The sequence below is a fragment of the Thunnus maccoyii genome, chromosome 8, assembly GCF_910596095.1.
Source record: "Thunnus maccoyii chromosome 8, fThuMac1.1, whole genome shotgun sequence".
Taxonomy (NCBI): domain Eukaryota; kingdom Metazoa; phylum Chordata; class Actinopteri; order Scombriformes; family Scombridae; genus Thunnus; species Thunnus maccoyii.
In genome coordinates, this window is record NC_056540.1 from 15,106,724 (window position 1) to 15,128,031 (window position 21,308).

The 21,308-nt window shown below is 43.9% G+C and overlaps 1 protein-coding gene across 3 annotated transcripts in view; it reads left to right on the plus strand.

Annotated features, from left to right (window-relative positions):
- The window catches only part of LOC121901833 (bifunctional heparan sulfate N-deacetylase/N-sulfotransferase 1-like), a 42,906-nt gene extending 21,775 nt beyond the window's left edge, over nucleotides 1-21,131 (plus strand). For 2 of the 3 annotated variants that reach the window (XM_042418857.1, XM_042418856.1), the window contains 14 exons: nucleotides 8,070-9,126; nucleotides 11,032-11,514; nucleotides 12,293-12,380; nucleotides 12,784-12,938; nucleotides 13,270-13,455; nucleotides 14,703-14,831; nucleotides 15,400-15,582; nucleotides 15,956-16,052; nucleotides 16,320-16,443; nucleotides 17,393-17,567; nucleotides 17,746-17,916; nucleotides 18,404-18,513; nucleotides 18,898-19,000; nucleotides 19,093-21,131. In XM_042418857.1, the coding sequence (XP_042274791.1) occupies nucleotides 8,581-9,126; nucleotides 11,032-11,514; nucleotides 12,293-12,380; nucleotides 12,784-12,938; nucleotides 13,270-13,455; nucleotides 14,703-14,831; nucleotides 15,400-15,582; nucleotides 15,956-16,052; nucleotides 16,320-16,443; nucleotides 17,393-17,567; nucleotides 17,746-17,916; nucleotides 18,404-18,513; nucleotides 18,898-19,000; nucleotides 19,093-19,212 (2,670 nt within the window). In that variant the 5' untranslated portion in view covers nucleotides 8,070-8,580 and the 3' untranslated portion in view covers nucleotides 19,213-21,131. Of the gene's footprint in view, nucleotides 1-6,435; nucleotides 6,530-8,069; nucleotides 9,127-11,031; nucleotides 11,515-12,292; nucleotides 12,381-12,783; nucleotides 12,939-13,269; nucleotides 13,456-14,702; nucleotides 14,832-15,399; nucleotides 15,583-15,955; nucleotides 16,053-16,319; nucleotides 16,444-17,392; nucleotides 17,568-17,745; nucleotides 17,917-18,403; nucleotides 18,514-18,897; nucleotides 19,001-19,092 lie in introns of those variants that run through there. The other variant, XM_042418858.1, reaches the window with a different exon arrangement.
- Nucleotides 21,132-21,308: the final 177 nt, after the last annotated feature.

The window sequence follows — 21,308 nt, forward strand, 5'->3', positions numbered from 1 at the left end:
CAGGCAAAAATATGGGCAGCACAACAGAATCTCGTCTCTTGTGTCAGCTATTCTTCTGCACCGTGATATTCCCATGGGAACGCATTTCTGCTGCGCGAATCACAGTCAGATCAGTGCGGGCCGTTTCTTATCTGGACATGAAAGAAGGGAAGATGGAAGAGGGAGGTGTAAAAAAAAAAAAAAAAAAAAAAGTAGGGGGAGAGAAAGGGAAAGGGGAGGGGAGAGGCAGGACTCCCCTGGGAATGATAATACCTGAAATTCATTGGGCGGCCTCCGGAATCTATCTCATCATCATTTCATGAGCAGGTATTGTACTTATCCCTATTACAGTCCAAGATACATCCTCTGCTCGGCTGTTTCCTCTCAGTCTTTCCTAGATTGATCGAGCAGATTAGACAGTTATATTGTTTATGTGTGCACCTCAGCCTGTTTTACAGCATGCCTTGGGATTTTATTATTAGTTTGATCGTTTCCTTTTATTCATCTGCGGCCATCATGAACACCGTTGTTTGATAGCATCTCTGGTTCACGTCAGGTCAGCAAATCTGTTATTGCTGTTCCGCTACAGGTGTAAAAGTCTTAATAAAACTGTTGTGCCTTAGTCAGAGATTCCGCGGAGTTCCTGATAGGTTTTCTCTGCTGAATAGACCGTCGATTTGATCGGCAGACCCTGCAGTGTGAAATCCCCCCCCCCCCCAACTTCCACGCTCGCTCACACACTCACACAGACATGTCTTATCCATGAGCAGTATGACTTTCACCTCTGAGTGATGTCTATTGTCTGTATAAGGAGAGAGCCATTACGAATCTTCAGTCCCAATGGAGACATTGTGCTGCCTGCCATGCTCCCTTGTCCTTCAGCAGCGTCCTGAGATGACGGTAGATAAACAATGGGAACAAACAGTCACTCCCACCAGCATTGATCCGGCTCCCTCACCCCTCCCTGCTCTTACCAACAACGCCACATTGATTCCACCTACACACAATTTATATGAAAGCCCCTCTGCGCCACCTCCCTTTTTTCTTTTTTTTTTTTTTTTTTTCCACCAGGACTGACAAAAATGATAAATGACCACCCCCTTCCTCCCTCTGCCACCACCTCCCCGTGCCTTGCGTTGGCTGTCCGAAGCACTACAAGCCTATTTCTCCCCGCAGAAATCCAATAGAGTGAGCTCCCACTTTTCTCGGAAGTGTACATTGTACTTTTTTTTTTTTTTTTTTTTTTGCGAGAGGAGGGTTATTCATTGCTCCAGGTCATTTCTATAATTTCCACACATAAACATGTCACTCGCGTAATTTCAGCCCTGCAGGACATCCATATGCATGATGTCAAACCCTCAAAAAAAGACAAATGAAGCAAATTATTATGTATTTCTATGGCACACACCGTAGGATCTGCTCTCCTGTGGCTGCTGGCTAATAGTCTGCGATGTCACTCAAAGATCAAATCATACGTGGAGCCTTCAAAGTGTGGTCAATTATTCCTCTCTCTCATTGGCTTAATCAGTCCATTCTCTTGTTACGTATCTGATTAATCAGTCTAGCGTTTAATCACATGAATTATCAATAATTAATCTGACATGACACCTTGGCTGTTTTGGATATGGTTTCGTTTGCGAATGATGATGGCTTTGACTGTCCATCTTAATGGGAGTTTTAGCAACAGATGTATTGCAGTATTTTCTATATGTGTCTTCTCTTTTCTGGGTGCTGTTAGAATTGTAGCCCTTTCTAGTTGCTAATAAAGGTCTGCAGTATACAAATATTGTCTTCCATGTTCTCAACTGTGTTTTATTGTACAGATCCAGTGTCCCCATGCCTGTAAATGGGGCACAGAGTGTCTATAAATAGATATACTGTGGTAGCGAGCTGCCGGTGGTTATCAGCAGGGGTTAGGGGGGTGGGGGTGTAAGGGGGGACTTATGTGCGTGTATGCGTGTGTGCGGTGCTTTTTATGTGCCGTGTGGAGGTGATCGAGGCTATTGATGAAGGTGCTGGTTCCACTCTCGCCACTCTACTTGCTGCCCGGGGGAGTAATACCATTGAGGAAAGTCTCCATTTCACATCTCGGCTCCACCGTTCCCTAATGACCCTCCCCACTTCATCTCCACCTCGCCACAGTTTTCCCATGGCTCACACAGCTCATCCACACTGCTTTTCCTACTGTGAGGTAATCCATTTTATACTTCCTGCCGGTCTCAGATCCCCCCCCCTGCCCTTATAGTTCCTGCTTGAGATCCCTGATCTAAAGAAGACAGGAGGTTTGGGAGCCTATCTAAGATGAAAAAGACTCTGAAAGTGCCATGTATATTTTATTCTCCGGCCTCCGTGTTTTTATTCATCTCGGTTTTAATCGTCCCCACATAATATGAATGTGTAATCATGCCATTATGCAAGTGCCTGTTCAGGTTATCATCACGGGGGACGATACCGGTGTTGATGGGATCCGACATGATCCCTCTAATGGAAGTTTAAGGGTGGGATCTTGCTCCGTCTGTTGCTGAACAACATACAGTAGTGGTGCAGAAATGCCTCTGTTCTCTCTCTAATTGTCTTTGAACACACTTTTGCTGTCCTCCCCTTCTACTCATAATTGCTCTTAAGAAAAGATTGCTCTCCTTTGTCCGGATTTGAGGATGTGTGTCTACCTCTTTGTCCCATTACTGTGTCAACGAATAACATTGCAATCATTTCAATTACGACTGCGCCGAGATGGAGGTCTTCAAGTAGGGCCTTGAGATGTAATTGGAGGGGCAGAGGCGAATTGAGGAAAGGCATTTTTCTTCTGTGAAATTGCTTCAGTCTTTGGGACAGTAAATTGAGGTGCTGAAAAATGATGTGATAATTCAGCCGCACAGTTTGATAGGGGAAATGGTCTGAAAGTCACTTTCTGGAGAATTAGAAGGCAAAACTACATTTCCCTCCCGAGTCCACTGTCCTTCACGCGGTGGCGTGAAATGAATTGATGAGACAGAGGGAGAGGAAGAGTCGGTGTAAATGTTTGCAGCTAAAATGAAGCCTGCTTGTGCATTCAGATTGGCTGAAGGGTGGGAGGCGGAAGCTGGAGTGAGGATACGGCGCCACATTCCACGCTATTTCACAGCCTAAGCCTTTAATCGCGGCAGCAACAATGGATGCATAAAATGGAATTCATATTTCAGATTGATTGATTCTATATTGATGAATGCCAAGGCTGGCTTAAGGGGAAAAAAAACCCCTGCGTCTATGGCTTTTAAATGTACCCTCTTTAAGAAGGCGAGTCCTTGCTCCTCTGTTTGTTGCCGTAGACGTGCTTCAAAAGAAATATGAAAATTCTCGCTTTTTGAAGTTTAATCTCTTGCAAGAAAGGGTAGGAGGCTGAATGCAAATGCAGAAATTTGCTTTAGTTTTGCTTCTTACTGCTCCTGGTAGAGAATCCCAACACAGTGGTCTTGTAGTTATTGACTGTGGTCACAACATCTGAGAAAAGATTCAGAATTGATGACCTCTGATTTTGCGTACAGGCCTCTAAACGAGTAACACACCAGTCAGTTTAGAAAGACTCAGAGGGATGACACACACAATGTTTTCATGTTTCTCCCAACATACTGTTGGATCGTCCGTCACTCTATTGTGTCTCATTTCCTAATCCCTTCAAGGCATCTTGCACAGTGACAGAGCTGACATAAGCACATTTGGTACTGTTAGCAGTGTTGAGATTAACAGGATTACAGATAAGGGATTACATTACCCATTTAACCTTGACCCATGCCCCGCTGCACAGTTCAGACGTTCAGGCCAAAATTGTTTTTGGTGGCCGCGTTGTTTGCACAAAAGCTCAATCATATTTGTTCAGGAACACATGCAAACAAAATGTTGCGTGCTTTGTTGCGAGATGATTTGGATTGTAGATCTTCTAATAAGTCTCTCAGGGCTGTCTCCACTTCAGTACATGCACGTCAATACACAAAGACAGGGAAAAAAAATGACAATAACAATAGCCTTTTGATGACTTTCATATGGATTACCACCCTCCCTCTATTTCCTTCTACAGTTTGCATGCAGTTGCCTCTGAACACGATGCAACTCCGGCGTTTCCATGGTGAACGTGCGGTTGTCAAGGCCTGTGGTGATTGAACACAGAGGGTCATCGTTTATTTCTCTCAGTCAGCAGTGAGGGGACGGATGAGGAGAGGGGCAGTGGGGGGGGAGAGAGGGGGCACTGTTGGGTCCTGAGGGCCCCAGAGCTCTCCTTTTTAGAAGTTTATTTGTTGAAGGGATCAACTACAGCTAGTCCAAGTCCAGTTGACAGTGTTAATGTACTGACTCTCCTCACAAGCCCTGAGACACTTAGTCTTATTCACACTTTAAAAGAAGTACAACAGCAGTGTTGGGGAGGGAGGGGGGGGGGGGGGGGGAGCGGGAACAGGACATGCAAGGCTACATATGGCCAGCCTTAGTGTTGTTTATCCAGAGAGTTGTTACAGCTGAGGACCAGGCTCCGTCCCCCTGTTCCTCATCATCTCTCATTAATCTAGCAGTATGGTTCTGGCCTGCTTCCCATGATGCAGAGGGAGCAGGTTTGAGTGACCACCCACCCAGAGGAAAAGCATTAGTCTGTCCTCCTCAGCCATCCAACCAGCTAATGTTTACGCCACCGCTTCATTCTGTCACCATCATTCAGCAGCTATAAAGTAACAAGGAGGATATTTTTAATTGATGTTTTCAAAGCCTCGAGATTGATCGTCACCCTCGGGTGAATTTCTCTCACCGGTCTGGTTTGCTAGTTGATCATCTTGTTCTTCTCTCTGTTTTTATTCCTTTGTTCTGCTCTTTTTTTTTTTTTTGTTGCTCTTATTGGCCTGTCTGCGACCGCTATTTAGGGAGACTGTTTTTTTTGTCCACATGTGCAGTTACAGAGCTCATACTCATCTTGAGCTCTTCCCATCATTGAGAAGGAAAAGCTTGGCTATCACATATGCATTAGTCTCCATCTGCCTCTCCTTTATGCATGAGTTAAGACACTGACTCTCTCTGGCAGACTGAAACACTCCGGTCTCTATGCACCTTTTGGCTGCTCTTTACCTTACGGATATGTCTGCTGGCTATACTTCTCATCAACCTCTGAACATGAAATATTCATGCTCTCTTTTCTTCCTCCTCTGCATTTTTGCATCTATTATTTTGGAGGATGGAGACATTCGCGGTCAGATCTTGGCTTCTTCGATGGTATACATAGCACGTAATGTAGAAGACACATTAGGTGAGATGGGTGTGCAGGCATTTGAGATCCATTAGCCATTATTCTGTTCAGTCAGTGCTATATCCTCACCCTCATTATAGTCTCATGTATTGTACTCTCTATTTAGTTGGCCTGCTCTCACTGCTGTAACTTCACACTCAAAGCCTTGAGCTTTTCCCCTTTTTTTAATTTGTGTCGGCACCAGTCAGTCCATGTTCCTCCTCCTCCTCCTCTCTCCCCCCCTCTCTCCCTTCCTTCCTTCAGTTGTAGCTCTCTGTATCGCAGCCTGAAGGTCAACATTGGGAGGCGGTCATCACTGCTGAGAATTGGGCAAGAAGAGAGGTTTTCAGTGCCCCTGCTCTGTTTGTGCTGTGTCGCCATTTAATCTGCTACCAATGCATGTCAACAGTGTCATTAGAGTCAGGCTGGAACTTATCCCTGCAAATGTTGGCCAAAGATAACACGTCTTCATTCTCATTAAACATTAACAGAGAATTAATTTTAAGATAGCCTCTTTTTTTTTAAAGGTTACGGCTGGGTGACGCCATTATTGCACCATTACCAAAGATAATTTGCAATATCACTTGGCATCAAAATCTTCTTTTACTCAAATTAAAAATTTTAATTAGGCTACTTCATGCCCATAAATATTAACTTCAGCAACAGGAATTTGGGAATGATGTAATGATCATATCATAATATCATTCTGTTAGTGCTGAAATGATTCATAGTTTAGACGATCGACAAAGAAATCAATTGTGATGATCAAGTCACTTATCTCAGAAAAATTACAAAACATTCTCTGGTCCCAGATTCTCAAATGTGAGGATTTGCTGCTCATGTCTCTTTTATATCATTGTAAATGTAATATCTCTGTTTTTAAGACTGTTGGTCAAACAAAACAAACAGTTTGAAGAAGTCGTCTTGGGCTCATGGAAACGATGAATTGTTAAATCAAAAAAAAGTAATCAACAGATTTATATCTGATGAGCATAATCATTAGTTGCAGCCCTAGATTCTGCTAAAAGCCAGTCAGTGATAATAACTGACTCATCATCCAGCCCTCATCACCAGAACTGTATCGACGAGAAACCTCACGAATGCAGGTTGTTTCTTAAAGTGGCAGCAAAAGCCCTTCACTAAAGAGGCCTGAAAAAAAAAAAAACTGTGTTGGTGTCGTGTTCAAAGTTGTCTCCCCTGTCTCCTCTTCTGCTACACTGTTTTTCAGCAGCCGTCACTTCCTGTGGCTAATCATACTTTGATATGCCATGGCACGAACCCTGGCTCCTTCAGAAATGAACAAACAAGGTACGGTGAGGACAGGAGGGGGATCTTCAAGCGACCAGGGCTGTTGGTTTTTGTCTGCTCGGCTGCGATACATTCTCTCAACACCCACTGTTTTTTCACGGCCTCTCTTTACATTAGAATCAGGCTCCCTGTGAAGAGGAAACTTGGACACGACTCAGAGAGAAAAGAAGTGTGATTTTTCTTCCGCTGCACTCAGAGGGAGATTTAGGCATCCTGTTAAGCTTAGCTGGAAGGATAGAGGGGGCAGAAGTACTCTCCAGAAACTTGACCTTGATTACTTTAAAGGAGAAACTTGATTTTCCCCATCTAATACTGTGTATACATGAAGGATAACTAAAATGATAAAAGGGTTATCCATATGGAATTCTGTTTGTAATGATACATTGAATGATCTGAAGTTTTCCTCTTATCAGGCTGTGAAAAATCAATAATTTATTGATTGCACTACTGTCAGCTGGACGATTGTTGCCCATATGATCCATTGTGCCGAGCACCGTATGGCCACTCTTGTATTTTTAATGATACTCACCTTTAATTAAACCTTGGTTATAGCGTTCCTAATAAACCCTCTGATGGCATTATCAAATCTATTTTATGTCTGATTTGTGTGTGATGAGTCTTGATTGGTTTGGTGGCCACTGTTTAATGTCTTTGGGTTGAGAGGGCCGTGACTCTCCTCTGTGGTATCCAAGGGTTTTTATAAAGACTTGTGTGTGCACCTCAATAGCTCTCCAGCTTAATGGATGGAGCATTTCCATGCAAAGGTAATGATGCTCTGTCTCATTTCTCCACCAGGCCCTCTAAATGGAGAAATTATGTTTTCGTAAGGGACTAGCTGACACCAGTTCCCATGCTGCATCTTGTACTTTTCACACTTGGCTTGATGGAGATTGACTAAAGGGCTGGTATATAACGATAGGTCTGCAGAGGGTGGATGGGGGTGTATATTGAGTGTGATAAGGGGTTCTCTCCCGGAGTAAAAGATCCCATTGTTGCCAGCTCTGTCTGTCACTGTCATGTACTCCTCTGCTCTTGGATCGCTTCCCTTCTATCAGCTTGTTTTTTTTGTTTTTTTTTTTTCCTCCCCTCTCCTGCACTCCATTTTTGGTGTCGGGGATTTGAGGAAAATAGAAGGCGAATGTCCCCGCGGGTGATGGCTTCACTTGTATGCAGTCGCACAGTCCTACTGGACTGAATCAGGAATTGGCTCGCCTGGAGGCTTTGTTGTCACTCACATTCTGTGTATTGATTGTGAGGAGGCTGCATGAGCGAGTGACTTTTTTTTGTTTGCGCACACAGGGGTTAGGTGTGTGTGTTGGGGAGGGGGGGGGGGGGGGGGGAGCTCTCACTTTGTGTAGGTGAATGCAAGGACTACTTCGGAATGAACTTTCGGAGTGCTGGCAGTGGCAGTATACACACATCTCCCACACACCGCTAAACCCACACAACAAAAGCATGCATTATGTCCTTTGTTCTATAGGAGCCAATGCAGCGTTTTCAGGTTTTAACATTATTTTCTTCTTTCTTGCTGTTTTTCTAGGTCAGGAGATTCTATCCTGAGGGAATGGTGCTGCTGAGATGACCTGCGTGACCTTGCTTTCCTCAAGAGATCATTCTCCAATCAAAAGGACGGTGCGAAATCTAGCCGGGACATGGTTGGCAGGTTCACATGATGGACAGGTGATGGAGTCTTCCATCATCTTTCTCCACCAGTGACCCCACCCTGCCAGCCCCTCCCTTTGAGGCATAAGTGTGTACCAGTGGTCCAAGGCCCCGTATTTCTCTGCCATGGTGACATAAGCAGTGCTGCAATATGAGGGAGAGCCAACGTGAGACCGTCTCATTTCTTTCTCCAGTAGCTGCTGCAGCTGCTACCTTAACGCCGTTTGTATTTAGCTCCATAGCAAGACTGACTTTGTTGTGAATAATCCCTGCTTGTCGTTTTCTACCCACACCGAGAGAGAGAGAGACAGAGAGACAGAGAGAGAGAGAGAGACTGTCCCCAAGGCGTGTTGCTGGGCCTGTGGGGCGGAGCGGTGTGGCGCGAGACGATGCTGGGATGCGTGACTCGCCTCCGTCGGCTGGTCCGTCTCCTCCCCCTGCAGACCTCACTCCTCCTCCTCTTCCTCTTCTGCACCGTCAGTGTCTTCATCTCCGCCTACTTCCTGTATGGCGTCAAGCGGGAGCTGGAGCCGTCGGGAGGGGGCGTCTCCGGGGCAGAGGGAGCGTCCGCCGACTCAGACGACCCGAGGGTCACTCCATCCCGGCTTCTGCCCTTGCGGGGCGTCTCAGGGGGCCCAGGGGTGGATCCTGGAGGGGCCAGGACAGATCCTGTGGTTCTGGTGTTTGTGGAAAGCCAGTATTCTCAACTGGGTCAGGAGATTGTGGCCATATTGGAGTCTGGCCGGTTCCGGTACCGGACTGAGATCTCTCCTGGTAAAGGGGACATGCCCACATTGACAGACAAAGAGAGAGGGCGTTTCACACTGGTGATTTATGAGAACATTCTCAAGTATGTTAATTTGGATGCCTGGAACCGAGAGCTGCTGGACAAATACTGTGTGGAATATGGAGTGGGCATCATTGGCTTCTTCAAGGTTAGGACAACACCACACTCCCTCCTCTCCTCCACTCTCCCTCCTCTCACTCACACCTTCTGCCCTGTCCATCTGGCTGCACCGTCTCTAAGGAGATGGGATTCACAGGGTTGGAAAGACCTGCCTGGTTCAATATCACTCAGTCCCACTGCACATTTTCTCTTATGTTCTATCTCTTGTTTTTCTTTATTCTGCAATCTGGCCTCCTTCACTCTTCTCTCCTAGTCTCTTGTTTCTCTTTCTCTCTCCTTTTGTTTTAGTTTCTCTAGCTTTTCAGTCCTCAGCCTCTCTACCTCTTTCTCTTTCTCAGTAATCCCTAGCTGAGCCTGCTTGCCCAAGGCCAGTTTTCAGGTCTTATGGTTTTAATCACCATCTCTGAGCCATGGAAAGAATATAGAAAGAGATGTGGAGGCATGGATGGTGGTGCAGTGATGTTAGGCAGTGTAGGTGAAGGTAAGGAAAGCCTGGTGGGATTTACCATCTAGTGGGAGAGTAGGAAGAAGAGTGAGGGTGTGCATCCCAATGACCTGGACATGCATCGATGCTCTGCTATCTGAAGCAATGTGTAGGGGCCGACAGATATATCAGCACAGTCAAAATTAGCTTATCATCACAGATATGTGTATTGACTTAAAAGTTGACCAGTAAGAAATTGCAGTAATTGTGTCAAACATATATTTGAGGTCATTTAGAAGAAGACATAGTTTGTAATGTGTTTATATTTTGTTTTCATTCTCAACTACAAAATGTTCCACAGTTCTAAATAATCCTTTTTTGTTATGTATTTATGTTGAAAAAGCACAAGCAGTAGCTGATGTGATGTTATCAGATTTCTTTTTAATTCTCAACTATTGCTATGTGCTGCAAAATCCAGTCTAGTTTGCAGGTCACTAGGGTTGCAACTAACTTATTTTCTTGAATAATTGATTATTTGTTTTGTCTGAGGAGTGTCAAAAAATAGTGAAAATGCCCATCACCGTTTTCTGAACCCCAACAATCTGGGTTTTGGACTTTTGGTTGGACAAAACCTAAAGATACTTGCTTAGCAAGGATTTTTTCATTGATCGACCAATTGATTAATCAATAATTTAGAGCTGCAATGAATAGTGGATTAGTCCATTGACAGAAGAATAATCAGCAACTATTTTGATTGTTTTTACTATATAGATTTTCGTGATAATTAATTGTCATTTTTAAAGCAGAAAATAGCAATTATTTGTGAGGATTTGCTGCTTATTCTTGGATCTTGTGTGATAGTAAATTCAGTGTTTGGATTTCAGACAATTGGTCGAACAAAACAGGCAATTTGATGACATCACCTTGGGCTTTAGGAGACTGTGACAGACAGGCATTTTGTAGACCAAACAATTATTGATTGATAATGAAAATCATTAGTTGCAGCCCTAAAATAATTGTTTCAGCTCTACAGGTAACAATGGACAATCAGTAGCCATCATGTGGACATCTCCAAGTACATGACATAGTTAGCTTTCTGATGCTATATCTAACACAAGCACACATCGTATTAAAATTTTAAGTAAGACTTCAGTAAAAATGGAAGTGAAAGAAGGACTTTTGTATCTGTGGCAGTAGAGATGTGAGAGAAACGGAGAGTGACAAATTTTGGGAGGGGAAATTTCAATGAATAATCACTAAACCCTCAGCCTTTGAATCTCAGAGGACACAGCAGGAGGTTATTCATTTTGACTGCAATCTCAGAGCATTTCAAGATTGAGCATAGCAGGTAGAAGCTGCCTCATGCTTTCACGTTTGAGTAGGCCTGACATTCCTTATTTCACACATGATTGGAGAAATTCGGGAATTATATCCAATACATTTCTGTCTTCATCACCTCAATGTATGATGAATCTGTGTGATTTCTCTCTCTGTCTCTCTGTTGATTAGGCCAATGAAAACAGCCTGCTCAGTGCGCAGCTGAAAGGCTTCCCCCTTTTTCTCCACTCGAACTTGGGTCTGAAGGACTGCACAGTCAACCCCAAGTCCCCCCTTCTGTTTATCACTCGATCTGGGCAACCCCTGCCAGGTCCTCTCCCCGGGGATGACTGGACCGTTTTCCAGTCCAACCACTCTACATACGAGCCTGTGTTGCTGGCCAAGACCCAATCGGCTGAGAGCATTGCATCGATGGGGCAGAATGCTGCTCTGCTCCCGTCGGTGGTGCAGGACTTGGGGCTCCATGACGGTATCCAGAGGGTCCTGTTCGGGAATAATTTGGTCTTCTGGTTGCACAAGCTGGTGTTTGTGGATGCTGTGGCCTTTCTGACGGGGAAGAGGCTCTCGTTGTCCCTGGAGCGCTACATCCTGGTGGATATTGATGACATCTTTGTGGGCAAAGAGGGCACCCGCATGAAGGTGCCAGATGTAAAGGTGAGTTTTTGTGTTCATACTTTCATGTGTTTCGGAGTGCAAGAACTTCATCAGAATAAAAACTGAACCCACTTATGTATTCATCAACCAGTAGATCTCAACTGTCCCCCTGCTGAAATATAGAAATTGCCTCACACATAGCATGTGCTATCTTCTGCCAGTCACACAGAAAGCCCTTCTTCTCCCTCCACTTCTCCTTTTGAATGCATTTGTCCCAGTAGGCCGCTCAAAGCTGACAGGTCCCAGTGCTCACACTGTCACAGAAGCTCCACAGCAATGAATATTTCAGGGGCCCAGAGATATACAAAGAATGTTGAAAAGCTCCTTGCTCGCGTCCCATCAGAGTAGAACAGACCCCCCTCGCATGTGGAGGCAGAGGGTATAGAAAAAGTTATGGAAGAAGCATCAAGGCCTCCTCACAGGCAGCGCAATGGCAAGCTTTTAGGAACGAATCACACCCTGACAAGACGCAGAAATCCAAGCGAGAGAGAGAGAGAGAGAGAGAGAGAGGGGTGTGTGCTTGGGAGTCTGATCCAGCGTGGAGATCAAATGAAACAAACACCCGAATCAGAGGAGAGCAAAATATCAAACAGAATGAAGGAGAGGAGTGAGGCAACTGGGAGTGGATGTTGGATGTTTACCGAAAGAAACTTGCAGAATGAAATATGTATGTTGGCACGCGTGCGCCTGGGTGTTCACGCTTCCTCATTAATGCACTCGTGCACCAGTAAGAGCACATCATGTATTGACTCACTCTCCTTTCCTCCCACTGTTTCAGGCCCTGCTGGAGACACAGAGGGAGCTGCGCACCCATGTGCCCAACTTCACCTTCAATCTTGGCTTCTCAGGGAAATTCTTTCACGCTGGTAAGAAGCGGCCTGTGAAGAGAACCTTTTGCCTCTGTTAACTCAAGCAGAGATAAGAACAGGCACTAATCTGAAATAAATGACACTTCTAAAGATTGTAAAGTTTAGATTCATATTATTTTAATCTCTTTACTCCTCTTCTTCTACTTCATGCTGATCTTATTTCTTCTCCTGCTTATCTCCCTCATGCCTCACTCACAATACTTTCATTTCCTCCTTTTCTCCTCTCTGACCTTGTTTCACCTTTCCCTCTCCTTTTTGTCACTGTTCCCATTTTTATCTCCTCCATTTCCTCTTAACCCACCATGCTATGTTTTTCTTTTCCCCTCCCACTTCCTTCCTTCATCACCTGACTCATCACCCGCCCCCCCCCCCCTTCTTTCTTCCTCTGTCTTGTGTCCAGGATCTGATGAGGAGGACCTGGGAGATGACCTGCTGCTTTCCTATGTTAAGGAGTTCTGGTGGTTCCCTCACATGTGGAGCCACATGCAGCCCCATCTATTCCACAACCAGTCCGTGCTGGCCGAGCAGATGTTGCTCAACAAGAAATTTGCCATGGTGAGTCGCAGGGGTGCAAAAGTCGGATCACAGCTTTGGCAATCTGTCCTAGAAGAGGGATCCCTCCTCTGTTGCTCTTCCGGAGGTTTTGCCAAGTTAAATTAAACTTTTGAGGAGTTTTTATTTATCCTGACTGAGTAAAAAAAAAAATTTACTTGACTTGACACTATGATCTTATGAGCTTATCTCATCTTATGTGACCAAACCGGCAGCCGCAGTCATAGTGTTGATGCTTTTTTGACATGTAGGGTGATAATGGACCTTGCCTTCTTGTCGTAACTTTTCTTGTCTCGCCTGCTAACTCTCCCCCTTGTTTCCCTCCACCCTCCAGGAGCATGGGATCCCCACTAACATGGGCTACGCGGTGGCGCCCCACCACTCGGGCGTCTACCCTGTCCACATACAACTGTACGACGCCTGGAAGAAGGTTTGGGGCATCAAGGTGACCAGCACAGAGGAGTACCCGCACCTGAAGCCCGCCCGCTTCCGGCGAGGCTTCATCCACAGCGGCATTAGCGTAAGAGCACTTGTGTACACCCAGGCATCCATAAGGCCTCATTATCTTGTTACCTCCGGCCCACTGCTTTTCCCTCCACTTGGCTTCTCAACATCCATTACCTTTTCAGCCAATAATCCCTTTCAGGGTTCTCCTCTACAATTTACATATGCTATCCTTCATTCATTAATTATCTCCATCTCTACCTCCTCCAGTTCTTTTGTGTTTATTCTCTTCTCTCATGGCCAGCGGTTACTCTCCATCCTGCTTTTGCCAATCATCCTCTTTTCCTCTCCGCCTCTGCTTTTCTTAAGTTTTTATCCCCGAAAGACTCTGTGCAGACTCTCATTTTTCGTTTACTGTATATCACCAAGGCAGCACAAATCCTAAGAAAGACAATCATCTCATTAGTCTTGCTAGGCTGTTGTATTCCTCTACAGAGTGGGAGATGATAATGTAGTCAAGTGAAGCGGTCTTGCATGAGACACCTGTCTGGGTAGCGCTGCTTTGCAGGCCTCAGCACCATAACAAAGACTGACATCTCTGGCAACAGCATTACAAGTGTCTGCACACAACCAATCACAAAAATGTCAACACCCAAAGAAACCCTGCGTTTTATTCTGCTTCACAGAGCTAGCCAGTGCTGAACAATACTGTTATGAGAGGAAAATTAAAGTTGAATAGATTACATTCAAGAGGTTCAAAAGTAAGAAAAAAAAAAATCTTATCTGTTTCTTTCCCAGGATGACCTTCAGTGCTGATAGGAAACAGTGCAGCCTCAGTCTGGTTCCTTTGTAGTGTTGGCATTCAGTCCGCCTGTGTGGTCTCAGCGCTCTATTCTCGTCCTTGAGATAGAGCAGTCTGAATGGACAGTCTCCACTGCTTACTGATGATTGATATTCAGTTCCCCAGACACTCCAAACTGTAAACGCATTTCCATGAATTTCCATATAGACTCAGTGAATAAGAGGTTTGCTTTGGCTAGATGAGCTGCATAATATGAATGTTATTGAAAGCAAACAATGTGTGGGGTAACCGCCTTGGAGTACTGACGGGTCCGCTTCGCTCTCAGCAGAGGGCTGATGGTGTGTGTGTGTGTGTGTGTGTGTGTGTGTGTGTGTGTGTGTGTGTGTGTGTGTGTGTGTGTGTGTGTGTGTGTGTGTGTGTGTGTGTGTGTGTGTGTGTGTGTGTGTGTGTGTGTGTGTGCAATTTTATTTTATTTTTTCCCCACTTTCAGTTTGATGACTTTGTGTTTGTTTGTATCACAGGTGCTGCCCAGGCAGACGTGCGGTCTTTTCACACACACCATCTTCTATAAAGACTACCCGGGCAGTCCTAATGAACTGGACAAGCTCATCAATGGAGGAGAACTCTTCCTCACTGTTCTACTGAACCCTGTGAGTCAACACAGCAACACAGCACAGCATTTATCTTGCACATTTGGAAACCCATTTAACTGGTGGCGTAAATTTAAAGGAGGGGTAGGACAATAACTATTTGGTGACTCATGTAGTGACGTCTGCATCGGGTTTTCTCTTTGTACGCTGCTGTGAAAGCTTCTTCTATCAGAACCAGAGTGCATTTTCCAACGTTCTTCATATTCGTCAACATGTTTTTCTCTTCAAATGATAAAAATTTTACTCTCTTCTAACAAATATCACCCAGCATAGTCTACAGATGACTGTATTCTCTTTGTGTCCAACAAATCAAAACCAAACTATGGATGAAACACATTATTTAAGCAAACTACTCATCATTTGGTCTTTTCTCTGTATTTTCTATTTGTTATAGCCTGAAAGGGAAGCAAACACCCACATGTTTTTAGTGGCTCATCATCACTGACATTGTCCAACCTAACAGATGAAATAGTTTTAAAATTTTAAATTGCAGCCGATCTTCCAATTTACCTCCACTATATTGAACGAACCTTCAGCTTCTTACTCTTTCCTTCCTTTCTGTTCACAGATTAGTATCTTCATGACCCATTTGTCCAACTACGGGAACGACCGCCTGGGCCTGTACACCTTTAAAAGTCTGGTGATGTTCGTCCAGACGTGGACCAACCTGAAGATGCAGACTCTGCCGCCTGTGCAGCTGGCTCAGAAATACTTCAGCCTGTTCCCTTCTGAGAGAGATCCCCTCTGGCAGGTCAGAACAAGATGTTGATTTCTTATTTATGTTTTTTTTATTTTTGTTTGTCAGTAATGCTAAATTTTGCACCCGGTACTTATATACCAAAATGCTGCAAGGACATAATTTAGCTACAAATCATATCGTACAGTTGTTTTATGTAGTATTCCTTTTAAAATATGGTGCTTTAGCTTGAATACGTAGCAATACATATGTGGACATTGTTTGTATGACTTGGTAATGACCAATACATTGTTTGATTGATGGATGTCATTACATTTTCCTAATATTATTTCTCAAATACACTTGCTGTAGGGCTACATATTTGTTAGCATTTTGTTAGAACCAGACTTGAAACAAAGCATTGTTTATCTTGTTTTTGTGGCTCCAGGATCCTTGCGAGGACAAAAGGCACAAGGACATCTGGTCCAAAGAGAAAACATGTGACCGCTTCCCCAAACTGCTCGTCATTGGGCCTCAGAAGACAGGTGAGACGCGGTGCTTCAACACCCCCTACAGGACGTAGCTGGAAATTAAATCTGACGTGTCAAACTGCATTCAAAGGAGATGTCATGTGTCGTGCTCTCAGTGGTTCGAATGAGGTTTTGATTAGTTCTCAGGAAATCAGAGATGGTATTGGTAGACTGTGATTTGTTTTAAGATGTTAGTCGCTTTTGTAGTTGCCTTTACATTATATGTCACAGTCTTCATTTTCTCCCTCCTGTCAACTCTATTTGGTCTTTCTTTCCTCCCAGGCACGACGGCACTCTACCTGTTTCTTGGCATGCATCCTGATCTGACCAGTAACTACCCCAGCAAGGAAACCTTTGAGGAGATCCAGTTCTTCAATGGGCACAACTACCACAGAGGCATCGACTGGTAAGAACCCTCACGTGGCAGCAGCAAGCACCCAATCACATCCTATATTCAGAAACGTCCCCATCATGTAGTTTATGAGTTTAATGTTCGTATGTGCAGCATTTCCGTTTGACTCTCTTCACCAACTTTTTGCGCATCAACATCTTTCAGGCTAGTATATAGGATATTGACATTGCAACTGACAATTTATCAGTGATGTTCAAAACATATAATTTAGTTTGACACATTGTGACTTAAGGGAGACAGATGCATGGTACATGTGCACTGAATTATGGCCAGTGTAGTTCTAATGCATGCAGCCATTTGGCATTTTAATTGTGCAGGAAACATGATCTATAGTCATGTTAGTCCCACATCTTCAGTATATGTTTTTCACTGTGTACACCGTGTAAAGCTACAGAAAACATCACATAACAGCTAAAAAAAAAAAAAACCTTTGAGGGAAATGGAGAGGTTAGGAGTGTTTCTATGCAAATGAAATCACAAAGACCATATTAAAAATGCAAATTACATCAGGGGCCCACACAACAACAACAAATCCAGTAACTGATGACATTTCTAGGAGCAGGACCACCGACACAATTAATATTTCGGTGCACATTCACAAAATTATGAATTTCCTGTAGGTTTAATTGATTTTGAAAACTGCATCAATGAGAATTGACCGCATCACACATTACCAGCACCTGAAAAAAAAATCCAACATGAAATTTACTTGGCAGGCTGGATATGTATGTGAGTGGGCTGCCCAAATATTAACATTGAATGGTGTTGCTAGGTGTTTTATTTATTTATTTATTTATTGTATTAGGTGTGCCAAGCTATTGCACATGGGCAGTCACCCACACAGCGTACAGAGGAATGATCCTTATCTACAGAGAGCAGATTGGACCAGATCAACTATGGCTGCCCGTAACACTTTTGTATGTTTGTGTTTGTTGTGTGCCAGGTATATGGAGTACTTCCCTCTGCCCTCCAACACCAGCTCAGACTACTACTTTGAGAAGAGTGCCAACTACTTCGACTCTGAGGTGGCTGCTCAGAGGGCTGCGGCTCTCCTGCCCAAAGCGAAGATCATCACCATCCTCATCAACCCAGCTGACAGAGCTTACTCTTGGTACCAGGTCTGTCACAGACAATCCTGAACTACATAAATAACTCATAAAGTAGGATTAAACGCCACCCACTGCTCTGTAATAGTAAAGAATTTATTTTAGCCTTCTCTTGAGCATAGGTAGATACTGGATGCTCGGAGTAAATGCCCTGAAATGACTCTCTCTTCACCTCTCTGTCTTCCCACAGCACCAAAGAGCCCACGATGACCCGGTGGCATTGAAATACTCCTTCCATGATGTCATTACCGCAGGCCACGATGCGCCAGTTAGACTACGGGTCCTCCAGAATCGCTGTCTGGTGCCGGGCTGGTACGCCATCCACCTGGAGCGCTGGCTCAACTTCTACCACTCCAGCCAGGTACCACGGGTGTATTCATACACGCAGTAGTGGGCAGTTTGCAGTTAATGTTCTCATTTAGCTCATGTCAAGGTCTGAGAACTTTCCCCCACTTTATAAATCAAGTTTTATGGGTGGCTGGCAGGCTTTTTTTTTTCCTAAGAAGGTTATAGGTAAGGGATGCTCATTTCACTCCTTTGTGTGCCTTTACGGGTGGTGCTTTGAATCTATATGACCACAGAAAATGGTAGCTGCCTGTGAGGGACACACACAGGTGAATAACAAGCAGCTGTCACCCTAGACTGGCCAAATCTCTCAACAAACATGCAAGATAGAATGACGACTTTTAAGCTGTGATAGTAGTAAAGAGTAAATATGTGGCTTTTTTGTACCAGGGATTTAAAAAATTAAATTGTGATTAAAATTAAGAATAATCTTGATTTTCTGATGTGAAGGACTGTCACTGTTACTATTCTGACGTTTGGTGCTGTTTGTGTGTCTGACCCAGCTGTTAGTCCTGGACGGACAGATGCTAAAGACCGAGCCTGCCTCAGTCATGGATAAAATCCAGAAGTTTTTAAGCCTGGCCAACATCATCAACTACCACAAGATTCTAGCGTGAGTATCCACCTTCACATGAAATCACTCACAGCTTAATCTCTTCTTCCTACCAAGTTTACAAATGAATGTACGGATTGGTTTTCAGCTTTAGACTCCATGGGTTACATAAGTTGTTTTTTGGAGCTGGCAAACACCAGTCACTGTTCACCAGATGTCAATGTGACCAAACCGGTTATAAACAAGTTGAGAGTCAGGTGTGCAGCAGATAAAAACAAGGCATATATGTATGACATTCCTTTATTTAGCTGGTAGGAATCAGTTTCAGTTTTTTTTTAATAAACCAAATTATCCTCTAAAATGTTAACTAAAGTTAATTAAAGAAATGCTTTAATTGGCAACTGTAGTTTACAATATATCTTTTTATGTATTTATTATATACAGGTTTGACCCTAAGAAAGGCTTCTGGTGTCAGCTGCTGGAGGGGGGAAAGACAAAGTGTTTGGGAAAGAGTAAAGGACGCAGGTACCCTGACATGGACCCTGAGGTATGATAATGTACCATTCATTAATATTTCACTTATATGTTGTTTATTTTGCTGTTTGATGAGGTTTCATCTCCCCTTTTTCTCTCCTTCAGTCCCAGGGGTTCCTCAGGGAGTACTATAGGGATCACAACATCGAACTGTCCAAGCTGCTCTACAGAATGGGTCAGCCGCTGCCCAGCTGGCTCAGAGAAGAGCTGGTCCACACCAGGTAGCAGCACCACTGGGAGAGACCGCAGCTCCGCACACAATAAACCACTGCTCGACCCTGCAGGGGGAGGGAAGGAGGGGGGAGGGAGGGGACACTGCCCGAGCGTGCAATGTCGAAGATCCCAAATGATTTTTGAAAGAGACAGAAATGTATTCGGATTTGAGGACGGGATGCCCAACTAGAACTCAAAACTTACTGTGATCTACGAGCATAGTTGCAATAAGCAGCTATTAGCGCTCCCCTCTCCCCCCTGAGCTTCGAGATGTCCTCCTGCAGGGACAAACCAGGAACAGGAGAGCCCTAACGACGGCCTCCGCCGTGTCCTGAAGAAGAAGAAGAAGAAGAAGGGAAGGCTCAGTGACGTACAGCAGGGACCTTCAGTGTTTGATAATCACTTCCCTGCTCTCCTTAAGCGAAACCTTCTCTTCTACGCATGAACTTCATCTTGAAAATCAAAGGAAGGAAAAAGCCCGAAGGCCGTCACAGTTTCAGCTCTGGAAAACAGGTGGAAGAAGTGATCACACAGGTGTGAGTTGTGGTGTTTGGAGCACATTAAAAAAAAACAGGCAACATAACATTGACTGTGACAGACAGACGGTTAACAGACAGAGAGACATTTGTTGCAAAATGCCTGTGATAAGTGAAGTGTTTGTATGTGAGGAGAAACGGGACATCTGGAGTCTTGACTCAGGCTGCATGTTGTAGCCTTATTCGATAGGCCTTGGTAGAATCTAGTTATCGCATTTACAAGTGTCAGGACAGAATCTTTAAAATATTACCACATGGACTTTTTTTGAGGGTTTTTTTTTTATTTTTTAAAGATTTATGTTTGTTTTTCTTTACTCAGATTTTGTTTTAACGTTTCTATAATGCTGTCGGCAATGCATTATTGTAGAATGTACCAAAACTAAACATGTTAGCTCAGTTTCCTCCTACAGGTCAGATGTACAGTACAGTAGACTGGTTCGTTTAAGTGTTGGGCTCAGCTTCCTTTTTTTAGTCAGTTCCACGACCAGCGAATTGACTAAAGCAGGAACCGAAGGATTAGATGTTGAAAGCACAATATTTAAAGGCACTCAAGTGAACATCGATTCTGGACATACAGGTTACTGGAAAGCACATTAAGAAAATGGATCCTACTACAATCTGTGAAGAAGATCATAAGCTAGCTACTGTATGTTAATTAAGACACTATGGTCCAAGAGATTCAGATAGTGTACAGAACAAGACTGTGCATTTCAATTCAGTTTCAGATTGGGTTTGTTTTGTTTTTTTTTGTCAAAACTGTATATTTTGTATTATATTTTATTTCATTTCATTTAGTGAATGAGTTTGGGGGGGGGGGGGGAGCTGTCTCTGGGAAAAAACGTGTAAAGTTGCCAGGCGAACCGACAGTATGCCCAGTGAGACCGTACAGACGTTTGGTTGTGGGTCGAGGTGTTACCACTGCAACTAGATGTCAAGCATAGATAACAAAAAGCTGCTCTTATTGCAATAGTTTTGTACAATGTTCTGATGTAATAACAATGCACATGGTGGTCCTTTTATTTCCTGACTTTGTAATGTACATAATCCGCAACCCTTGGTAGACCTAAATTATTGAATGTGTTTGGGTTTACGCTCCCTCCATCAGCCCATTCCCATGGTGTGAGATGTCAGTGCTGAAGGGAGTTTGGATGAACACATTGTACGGAGGTTTGTCGATAAGATTGTCTCCTCTCATGTCCTCTCACTGCCAACTATTGTACAGAGGTACTGAGTCTCTCCATATAAAGTATTAAGTGATAACACATAACAGCAACGATGGTACTAATCTCCTGGACTGTATGATAAAGATTTGTAATTGTTGTCAATAATTTTTACAGTGTAACTAATATTGTCAGTGCTTTTTAATTTGCAAATAAAACACCACTGTATTTTTCAGTCGTTGGTTCTTTTTTTCCCCCTCGTTTCTTAGTCTGTCTTTTAATTCATAGTCACTATATTCAAAAGGAGATGCATATCAGGACGCCTGAGAAGTTGTTGTTTTTTGGGGTTTTTTTGTTCCCCGGACATGCAGAAAGAAGATTCTAGAAATTTAAATCAGTGTCAGCCTCTCTG